The following is a 12,080-nucleotide window of genomic DNA, read 5'->3' on the forward strand; positions in this document are numbered from 1 at the left end:
TCTTCCTTGCCCTCTGCCCCTCACCCTGCTCATGTTCTCTCCCTCTCTCAAGAAAATAAATCTTTAAAAAAATAAAATAAAATCATACAAGCATCTTTCCTGGCCATACTGGTATGAAACTAGAAATCAGTTTTCTTATATATATAGCAGGAGAAAGGAACTACTCAAGATTAGAGCAGAAATAATGTAATAGAGGTTAAAAAAAATAGAAAAGATCGATGAAACCAGGAGCTGGTTCCATAAAAAGATGGGCCAAAGGTTTATCAATCTTGTTTGACTCATCAAAAAAGAGGATTCAATCAAATGGAGAAGAAATAACCAACACTAGAGAAATATGAAGGATTATAAGAGAATATTATGAAAAATTATATGCCAACAAATTGGATAAATTCTTAGAAGATCTTTCAAAACAATCAATAAGAGGTAGATTATTTACTGGTAATTAAATTGAATCAGTAATAAAAATATTCCCAACAAACAGAAGTGTAGGACAAGATGGCATCATAGGTGCATTCTCCACCAAACATTTAAAGAGTTAATACCTATTCTTTCCAAATTCCTCCAAAAGAATAGAAGAGGAAGAAAAGCTTCCAAATACATTCTACAAGGTCAGCATTAATAGCCCTGATACCAAAACCAAAAACACTGCAAAAATTCTTAAAATATTAGCAAACTTACTTTAATACATTTAAAAAATCATTCACTCTGATCAATTGTGATTTATTCCAGGGACAAAAATGTAGTACAATATTCAGAAATCAATCAGTGTGATACATCACATTAGCAAGAGAAAGAATAAAAACCATGTGATGATCTCAATAGATGCAAAAAGAGCATTTGAGACAATACAATATCCATTAATAACTTCTCAACAAATTGAATTTAGAGGGAATGTACATCAACAGAGCAAAGACCATGTATGAAAAACCCACAGCTAACCTCATACCCACTGGTAAAAACTGAAAGTTTTTTCTCTAAGATCAGGAATAAGACAAGGATGTCCACTCTTACCATTTTTATTCAACATAGTACTCTTTGGAAGTCCTAGCTGCATAGCCAGACAAAGAAAAGGCATCCAGATTGATAAGAAAGAGGGACGGCTGGGTGGCTCAGTCGGTTAAGTGTCTACCTTTGGCTTGGGTTGTGATCCCGGGAACTGATGAATGAATTCAGTAAATTTGCAGGATACAAAATTAATATACAGAAATCTGTTGCATTTCTATACCCTAGTAACAAAGTAGCAAAAAGAGAAATTTTAAAAATCCCATTTACAGTGGTACCAGAAAGAATAAAATACCTAGGAATAAACTTAACCAAGGAAGTAAGAGATCTGTACTCTGAAAACTAAAACACTGATGAAAGAAATTAAAGGCGACATAAACAAATGGAAGGCTACTCCATGCTTATGGATTAGAAGATATCATTAAAATGTCCATAATACCCAAAGCAATCTACAGATTTAATATAATCCCAGATTCAGTATAATCCCTATCAAAATAGCATTTTTCACAGAACTAGGACAGATAATCTTAAAATTTGTATGGAACCACAAAAGACCTCAAATAGTAAAAGAAGCAATCCTGAAAAAGAACAGAACTGGAGATATCACAATTCCCAGTTTTAAACTATGCTACAAAGCTGTAGTAATCAAAACAGGATGGTACTGGCACAAAAACAGACGCATAGATCCATAGAACAGAAAAGAGAGCCCAGAAATAAACCCTTAATTACATGGTCAATTAATCTATGACAAAGGAGACAAGAATATATATAATGGAGAAAAGACAGTGCCCTTAATAAATGGTGCTGGCAAAATGGGACAGCTACATGCAAAAGCATAAAACTGAATCATTTTCTCACACCACACACAAAATAAACTCAAAACGGATTAAAGACCTAAATGTGAGACAGGAAACCATAAGCTCCAGAAACAGACATAGGCAGTAATCTCTTTGACATCAGCAACATTTTTCTAGATATATCTCCTTTGGGCAAGGAAAACAAAAGCAAAAATAAGCTATTGGAACTACACCAAAATAAAAAGCTTTTGCTCATTGAAGGAAGCCATCAACAAAACAAAAGGCAGTCTACCTACTGCAAGAAGATATTTGCAAATGATATATCTGATCAGTGGTTAATAGTCCAATTATACAGAGAACTTATACAACTCAACACCAAAAAAAAAAAAAAAAGATCCAATTAAAAAAAGAGCAGAGGACTTGAATAGACACTTTTTCTAAAAAAGACATACAAATGGCCAGCAAATACATACAACATGCTCAATATCACTAATCATCAGGAAAATACAAATTAAAACCACAATGAGTTATCACCTCACACCTGTTAGAATGGCTAGAATTAAAAAGACAATAACAATTGTTGGCAAGGATGTGCAGAAAAGGGAATCCTTGTGCACTATTGGTGAGAATGTAAATTGGTGCATTGTGGAAAACAATATGGAGTTTCCTCAAAAGATTAAAAAATAGAAATACCATGTAATCCAGTAATCCCATTACTGGGTATTTACCTAAAGAAAATGAAAACACTAATTCAAAAAGATATACGTACCCTCATGTTTACTGCAGCATTATTTAAAATAGCCAAGATATGGAAGCAAATCAGGTGTCTATTGACAGATGAATGAAGATGTGGTATATATAAATACAATGGAGTATTGTTCAGCCATAAAAAGGAAGATCTTGCCATTTGCAACAACACAGATGGACTTAGAGGGCATTGTACTAAATGAAATAAATCAGAAAAAGATGAATACTGTATGATTTCACTTATATGTAAAATCTAAAAAACAGACCAAATTAAGAAAAAAAAACAGACTCTTAAATACAGAGAACTGGTAGTTGCCAGAGGGAATGTGTATAGGGAGATGGGGAAATAGATAAAAAAGGATTAAGTGATACAAACTTTCAATTATAAAATAAGTAAGCCCCGGAGATTAAATTACAGCACAGCGAATGAATTATGGTACATAGTATCATAATAACACATGGTCAGCATTGAGTAATGTATGAAATTGTTGAATCAATGTTACACACCTGAAACTAACATTCTATATTAGACTTTAATAAAAAATTATTCATAGACATGTACTTATCATTTTGTTGTTTTATAGTTCTGTTTTTCTTAATCTCTTCCCTTGTAATTTGGTGACTTTCCTTAGTGTTATGTTTGTCCGCTTTTTACTTTTTTGTGAAACTATTATAGGTATTTGATTTATGGTTACCATGAGGTCCATATATAACATAATATTCTATGTCTGTAGCAGTCTACTTTAAGTTGAAGATCACTTAAGTTCAGGGGTGTTCTAAAAGCACTCTATTTTTACCACCCCCCCAATGTTTCATGTTTTGAGGTCCTATTTTGTATATTATTATTTTGTGAATCCACTGACTAATTATAAGTCTAGATGATTTTACCACTTTTGTATTTTAAACTTCATACTAGATATGTAGGGGGTCGATCCACTACCTTTATCATATGTTTACTTTTATTAGTGAGATCATTTCTTTTATAGTTTTATTTTTTCTAGTTATGGCCTTTTCTTTCCCACTTAAATTAGGTCCTTTAACATTTCTTGTAAGACTGGTTTGTTGTTGATTAATTCCTTTAACTTTTACTTGTCTGGGAAACTCCTTCTCTCTCTTCAATTCTGAGTGATAATCTTGTAGAGAATTCTTGCTTGTGATTTTTTTTTTTTTTCCTTTCAGCACTTTGAATATATCCTGTCATTCTCTTCTCACCTGTAAAGTTTGAGCTGAAAAACCAGTTGTGATAGTATTATGGGGGTTTCCTTATATCTAGTTGTTTTTCTTTTGGTGCTTTTAAGATTCTCTTTAACTGTTGATACTTTGATTATAATATGTCTTGGTTTGGGTCTCTTTGGGTTCATCTTTTTTACGACTCTGTGCTTCCTGGGCATGTATGTCTGTTTCATTCAACAGGTTAGTAAGTTTTTAGCCATTATTACTTGAAATGGGTTTTCTGTGCCTTTTTCTCTCTTTCTCCTCCCTCTGGGACTCCTATAATGGAAAGGTTAGTATGCCTGATGTTGCCCCAGAGATCCCTTAAACTATATTTAGTCTTTCTTTTTTTCTTTTTGCTGTTCTGATAGAGTGATTTCCACTACTGTCCTCCACATCGAGTCATTCCTCTATATCATCTAATCTGCTCTCAATTACCTCTAGTATATTTTTTACTTCAGTATTCTTCAGCCCTGATTGGTTCCTTTTTATATTTTTATATTCTTGAGGTTCTCATTGTGTTGATTTGGTCTTCTGAGTTTGGCGAGCATCTTTATTGTAATTATTCTGAATTATTTTTTGGGTAGATTATTTCACTTGGAACATATTCCTCTGTAGCTTCATTTTGTCTTTCTGTTTCTATGTGTTAGGTAGATCAGTTATATTACCCAGTCTTGGAGGAGTAGCTTTATGTAGGTGTCCTGTGGGGCCCAGTAGCACAAACCCCTGTGATTCATCCAACTGAGGTGCCCCAGGGGTATCCCCTGGGTGGACTGTGTGCACCCTCCTGTTGTGGCTTGTATGCCCTGGTGGGTGGGGCAGGCTTCCAATGTGGCTGGCAGTGAGGTCGAGTTGTGACTATTGCAGGCACTTTAGTGTATGGGGCTCACTATGGGGGGTTACTTGGGGAGAAACTGCTCCCACCAGAACTGGGCCAGTGAGATATAAGGGGAGTAATAAGAAATGGTGCCTACCATCACTTCTGTTCCCAAAGAATGTTACAGCAAGTCCCTGCTCCTCTGGCATATGCTGTAAAATAATCTCCTTTATGTGTAACCCAGGCATTTGTCAAACTGCTGCCTCTGCCCTGGGACTTGGAACAAGGGAGATTACATGCACACTTTTTAAGAGCAGAGTCTCAGTTTCTTATTGCCTTCCCAGACATAAGCCCCACTGGTTTCCAAAGTCAGACATTATGTCTTCCCAGTGCAGGACCCCTGGGCTCAGAAGTCCAATCCAATATAGGGCTTGAGCCCCTAGTTCCTCGAGGAGGGCCTCTATGGTTGTGATACGACCCCCTATCCCTTATGGGTCATCACACTGGGATTGTGGATCCCAACTAAACCACATTTTCGCCCCTCTTGCCCATCATGTGATATGGCTTTTCCTTTATATCCTTAATTGTGTAAAATAATTTCTGCAAGTCTTCAATTTGTTCTCAGAGATAGTTGTTCTATAAATAGTTGTAGTTCTGGTTTGTCAATGGAAGGAGGTAAGCTCAGAATCTTCCTATTCTACCATCTTGATCCCCAAGACACATCTGATTTCTATTCCAAAGCTCCTCATAAAATAAATACAGTATAATAAAATAAGTCGGCAATATCTTTATAAAAGATAAAATGCCAGTGTTCACAGAGCATTTTGACATCATACCAGGTTTGTATAATGCAAAAGGATTCAGTCTGGGCATGTGACTCTGTTAGTCTGGCTTAATCAGGGATTGTTTGCAATATACGTCTTCAGAGAATTAGATGAAATACAACCCTTCATGAAATCCCCACACATATTTATTCTCTTCACCATGTTTTCAACAAATACTGAGAACACTGAGTTTGAGATTGTACTCCCAGGTAATATTTAGGTCAAAGCTTTTCTATGTTGTCAGTTTTTCTTTGCTTATTAGGGAACTTGGCATTCCAGAAAAGCATTCTTAAACAAAAGTGATATCTTAGGCCAAATCAGGGGGGAAAAAATGAAATCATTGTGGGGTGCCTGGGGGGCTGTCAGTTAAGCGTCTGCCTCCGGCTCAGGTCATAATCCCAGGGTCCTGGGATTGAGCCCCACATCGGGCTCCCTGCTCAGCAGGGAGCCAGCTTCTCCCTCTCCCTGTGCTCACTCTCTCTCTGCCAGATAAATAAATAAAACCTTTAAAAAAAAAAAGAAATCATTGTTTTTACTAGCATTTCTCTTTTCTTTTTGGGAGAAGGTGTATGTTCAACTAATAAGTGGAAACGAAACTGGAGAATACCCACATGCTATTGAAATATTCAAAAATTATTTTGATTTTAATGCAAAATCAATCAAAATCATATTCATAAGAACGAAAAAGTGGCAAACACCCAAATGTCCACCACTAAGTGGATAAGCAAAATGTTATATGTACACATGGAATATTGTTCTGCAATAAAAAGGAATGAAGGGCTAATAATTCTACAACGGGGCTGGGTATTGAAAAGATTAGGCAAATTAAAAAAAGCAAGACACAGAAGGCTACAGGCTACATACTGTATGACTCCATTCACATTAAATGTCCAGAATATGCAAATCCACAGAAACAAAATAAATTCGTGGTTTTCTAGGGCTAGGCAGAAGGTGGGGAATGACTGCCAATGGCAGCAGTTTTGATTTTGGGGTGATGAAAACTTTCTAAATTTAGTGGAGATAGTTGCACCACTATTAATGTACTAAAAACCACTTAATTTATACTTTAGAGGTGTGAATTTTATGGCCTGTGAATTATATCTCAACACTGTTACAAATGTGACAGATGAATTCACTGTATGCTTTTTTATGAAAAATTCAGGTTCAAGAAATCTTAAATTTCCTTGAAATATCAAGACAATTTTTAAAAACTTAGGGAAATTTTCAATAACAAAAGTAAAAAGAATAGTATAATAAATCCCAAAATATTGTCATCCAGGTTCAGTAGTTGCCAAGACATAACAGATTTGTTTCACCTGTACTTTTACCCAGTACTTTTTTTTACTTCATTGCATTGCTTTGAAAGAAATAAGATATCTTAATGTTTTATCTGCAGGTACTTCATATATGTCTCAGAGTTAAGGAATCTTTTAAAAATAACCACAACATTAATATATAAATTTTAGCAATAACTCTTTAATATTATCATGAGTATTCTAATTTCCCTGATATTCTCAATTTAATTTGCAACTAATTTGTTTGAATTAATTAGGATTCAAGCAAGATACACATGTTGCATTGGATTAATTCCAAAATGTTTTATTATTGATACACTTTTCCCTTTTGTGAAAATTTCTTTGACAAACTAATGGTTTTTTCTGTGTGTGTTTTTATTTTTTATTCTTAGGTCTTAAAAATGAGCTATAACAAAATCCGAAAACTTCAGAAAGATACTTTTTATGGCCTCAGGAGCTTGACACGGTTGCATATGGACCACAACAATATTGAGTTTATAAACCCAGAGGTTTTTTATGGACTCACCTTTCTCCGACTGGTGCACCTGGAAGGAAATCAGCTCACTAAGCTCCATCCAGATACATTTGTCTCTTTGAAATACCTCCAGATATTTAAAACATCTTTCATTAAGTACCTATACTTGTCTGATAACTTCCTGAGTTCCCTGCCTCAAGAGATGATTTCCAATATGCCTGATTTGGAAAGCCTTTATCTTCATGGGAACCCATGGACCTGTGATTGCCATTTAAAATGGTTGTCTGACTGGATACAGGAAAAACCAGGTATATATGCTATTTATTTCTTTGTCCTAATTAGAGGAAACCTGCCTGGAGGTTTTTACCAGTAAGTGGGAGCCCAAGGTAATTTAGCTGGAGAGAAAATGGACACTAAATAATAACTTAGTGGTAATGAATTCTCTTTAATGAATTATTTGTGTATTGTTTCAGGTCAACTATCCAGTCATCAGTTCTGGCAAAATTAGGAAATAAGGAATGTCTGTGTGTGTTACTCTTCTTTACTTACCACGCCATAAAAACCTTTCCCTTTTCTTATTTTCCTTTCAGTCATTCAGTCAATACACATTTTTTTGGCGTTCTAGTCAAGATCCTGTGCTTGGTGATAGAACTATCAAGAGCACTGTCTCTGCTCTAACCATGCCTCTGGTGGGTTACAGATAAGCAAACGGATAATCAGTGTGTGAAATGTGCTTTGATGGGGAAAGTAAAATTTGCCATGAAGAGGGCAAGATCTATTGAGTCAACAAGTAGTTATTCTAAAGAGATCACAACACAGAGATCTAAAAATGAACAAGACAGCTCCATAACGGAGCTTACATTCTTGGAGGGGAGGGGAGACACAAATGGACAACCAAATGTACTATTAACTGTTGAAATCTGATTAAATAATTAAGTCTTTAAGATAATGACTGAAAGGAACCTACTGATTTTGGCATCAAAGGGGTGGGTGGTTACTTTGGAAAGAGTGACAGGGAGACAGACTGCTGTGTGGGGAGAGATAGGTGGAAGGCAGGGAGCAGTCTACTTTTTTTGGAGAGGTTTGGCTTGAGGTGAGGGAATGAGGGAGAATGCAGCCAGATGGAAATGTGTAATCACACAGGATTCTTCAAGCATGAGAGAGCCTTGAGCATGTTCAAGGTGAGAAGAGATTAAGAGGGAGAGGGTGACAACACTTCAGAAGGGGCAGATCACCCATTGAACAAGTCCCCTGAAAAGACTGGAGAGCAAGAGATCCAGACATAGGTGGAAGGATTTTCCTTAGGAGGAGGAGAAAAGAGAACTCCGGGGTCTGGTAGAAAAGACAAAGGAAGCTATTATCTGATGGCTTTTCCTCCCCTGTGAAGGTGCAAGAGAGGTAGGTGACTGAGGAGGGTCCTAGGATGGGGTCAAGGCCAGAAGCTTGGGAAAAGTGGAAAAGGTTTGAAGTTGCTGCCATCATATTTATATATATATTTTGTGTGTGTGTGTGTGTGTGTGTGTGTGTGTGTGTTGTCAGTTAATTAGTTAAAAAGCAAATCAGAAAACATTAACTGAACATTGAGAATTACTTTAGGGCAACAGACACCACCTTAGCTCTCCAAGAGCAAATATTTTAGGCAAATATGCCAAACACATAAAAAGACAGTCTTAAAATGAACAACATCAAAATACTTATATTGAAGATTTAGTTCCATAGGAGCTCAGAGTCAGTAAAAATTTACTTCTGCCTTGATTAAAAAGGAGGAAAATTGGACTGGGCCATAAAAGATACATCAAAGGGAAAAGAAGGAGTACAAGTGCTAGCAGGGAGTACTGAGTTTGTGGTTGACATTGTGCTAGATGCTTTCTATTTAATCCCCACAATAATCCTCCATTTACAGATGAAGAAACTGAGGCTTAGGTAATTTGGGTGCTGTAAATGTATTTTCCTTATGATTTTCTCAGAAAGCTTTTCTCTAGTTTTATTATAAGAATACAGCACAGGTAAGTGGTTTAAAAAAGAAAAGTTTCCACTGTTGTATTATGAATAAGACTAATACTATATACCATAAAAATTTTATAATGATACATTCCTTAGTGTACAGGCTAGGCTATCATAAAGCAATCATATTGTTGCTTCATTATCAATGCATGTCATTAAGCATCTGCCTCCGGCTCAGGTCATGATCCCAGGGTCCTAGGATCGAGCCCTGCGTTGGGCTCCCTGCTCCGCGGGAAGCCTGCTTCTCCCTCTCCCACTTCCCCTGCTTGTGTTCCCTCTCTCGCTGGGTCTCTCTCTGTCAAATAAATAATTTATCTTGTAAGCAGATGGTATAAATTTACAGTATTGATAAATTATGTCAGTGCCTATATCAATAATGTCTTATATGATATAAAACACTGTAGATATTATATGTATTACTAATGCTAGACATCAAAAATGAAAAGATAATGTCAAAAAGAAATTCACCTTTATTTTAAAGATTTTATTTATTTATATATATATATTGTGTGTGTGTATATGCATGTGTATGTGTGTTGTCAGTTAATTAGTTAAAAAGCAAATCAGAAAACATTAACTGAACATTGAGAATTACTTTAGGGCAACAGACACCACCTTAGCTCCCCAAGAGCAAATATTTAAACCACTTACCTGTGCTGATAGGCTGATAATGCAGTTTCTCTGATTACAAGAGAGAGGCATATTGTATGTCAATGTAATTCTTTGAAAGAAAAGTTATGAGACAGTAAGTAAACTAACACATTAATTTCATATTAAGTATCACTCACTGCATGCCTGTGTAAGGAAATGCTATCCACTTCCATACAAGTCTTGCACCTGATACTCGACATAATGAAAACTGAAGCAGTAACACCAAAGCATCTCACACAGTTCCTACTATACAGTTATTGGATTTTCATGCAAACACATGCACCACAGATAAGTTCATTAGCTCCACAGCACGGTAATCACTTACTGTTCACTATGAGGAAGTGGATCATTAGGTCTTCACCCTCATCATCTTCACACTGGATGCGTGAGGGAGGAGGATGAGGCGCTGGTCTTGGCATCAGAGAAGCAGAGGAGACGGAAAGGGAGGCAGGAGAGGCATGTACACTCGCTGTAACTTTACAGTAATACCTTGCCATTTCTGTCGGACTTTTTGCTCTGTTATTTTTCTAAAAATATTTCTATACAGCACCGGTTGTTCTTCCACCATTTGCTTTAGTTTTGGTGCCCATAGCACAGAAGGGTCCATGTCCTAAAGCAAGTCAAAGGCAGTCTTTGAATAATAGGAACCTTCTGCCATACTGTCTAAGGTCAGTTTGTTTTCTGGCGCTGCTTTCTCTGTGTCGTCTTCATCATTAGGCACCGGTTTGGAAGCATTAATCTCTATCAAGTCATCTTCTGTTAATCTCTCTGGTGTGGTATCTATTAGCTCTTGAATTTCTCCAAGATCCATATTCTGAAGCCCTTTACCACCACCTCCCTGACCCGCTCCCCCATCCCCTGCCTTTTTTTTTTTTTGCCATATCCAGTCTTTCATGATTTCCTTAATTGGCTCTGGGGTAAATCTTTTGAAGTCACACACACCATCTGGACTTGGTTTTCTCCAGCAGGAATTTACTGTTTCAGACTTGATGGCCTCCATGGCTTTTCCTATAACAGCAATGGCATTTTCAGTGGTGTAATACTTCTAGATTTTCATGGTATTCTATCACGGGTTCTATTCCATAGAATTAATATCCCTTTCCATAGAATATTATGATTAACGAGCCTAATGATCCCCTTAGGACCCCCTGAATTAGAAATGTGTTTGGGGGGGGCCTCTGGGTGGCTCAGTCGTTAAGCGTCTGCCTTTGGCTCAGGTCATGATCCCAGGGTCCTGGGATCGAGCCCTACATCGGGCTCCCTGCTCGGCGGGGGGCCTGCTTCTCCCTCTCCCACTCCCCCTGCTTGTGTTCCTGCTCTCGCTGTGTCTCTCTCTCTCAAATAAATAAATAAAATCTTAAAAAAAAAAAAAGAAAAGAAAAGAAATGTGTTTGGGGGCAAGTAAGCCACTTTGATGCTTTTGATATTGAACTCGTAGGGTTCTGGGTGGATAGGGGCATTACCCAACATTAAAAGAACTTTACAAAGCAGTCCCTTGCTGGCAAGGTACTTCCTGACTTCAGGAACAAAGAATCGATGGAACCAGTTTGGAAAAAATATTCTCATCTTCCAGGCCTTTTTGCTGTACAACCAAAAGACTGGCAACTGGTGTTTATCATTTCCCTTCAAGGCTCTGGGGTTAACAGCTTTATAGATAAGGGAAGTCCTAATCATGAACCCCAAATGCATTTGCATACAACAGTAAAGTTAGCCTATCCCTTCCTGCCTTAAATCCAGGTGCTTCCTTCTCTTCCTTACTAATAAATGTCCTTTGTAGCATTTTTTCCCCCCAGAATAGGACACTTTCATCTACATTAAAAACCTGTTCAGGCAGATATCCTTTGTCCTTAATGATTTTTGTGGTGTCTGACAACTTATCTGCTCCCTCTTGGATGGTGGAAGCTGCTTCTCCTGTTATCTTGATATATTTTAAGCCAAATCTCTTTCTAAAATTATTAAACCATTCTTTGCTGGCATTAAATTCTCCAGGTTTAGATCCTTAGATCCTTCTCCTTTCTTTTGCTCTAAGTTTCATATAATGACTTTGCTTTTTTCTCGAATCATATTAGAGTCTACAGATATGCCTTTCTTATAGCAATCCTGTACCCATATAAAAGCTGTATATTTCAACACAAGATAAAAAGGTATTTTGCAAAAAGTGCAAGGTTTTCACACCTGCTGGTGTAGCTGCCGTGACAGCTTCAGGAATTTCCTTTTCTTACAAAGGTCCTTACACTGGATTCATTCATGTTAAAG

At 36.9% G+C, this 12,080-nt stretch overlaps 1 protein-coding gene across 1 annotated transcript in view; it reads left to right on the forward strand.

Moving 5' to 3' along the window:
* The window catches only part of IGSF10 (immunoglobulin superfamily member 10), a 60,917-nt gene that overhangs the window by 31,943 nt on the left and 16,894 nt on the right, over nucleotides 1–12,080 (forward strand). The window contains exon 5 of the mRNA XM_025880365.2: nucleotides 7,087–7,477. Within this exon, the coding sequence (XP_025736150.2) occupies nucleotides 7,087–7,477 (391 nt within the window). The remainder of the gene's footprint in view (nucleotides 1–7,086; nucleotides 7,478–12,080) is intronic.

This window comes from Callorhinus ursinus, unplaced genomic scaffold, assembly GCF_003265705.2.
Source record: "Callorhinus ursinus isolate GAN/ISIS: 27379988/994484 unplaced genomic scaffold, GSC_fseal_2.0 scaffold1, whole genome shotgun sequence".
NCBI classification, from domain to species: Eukaryota; Metazoa; Chordata; class Mammalia; order Carnivora; family Otariidae; genus Callorhinus; species Callorhinus ursinus.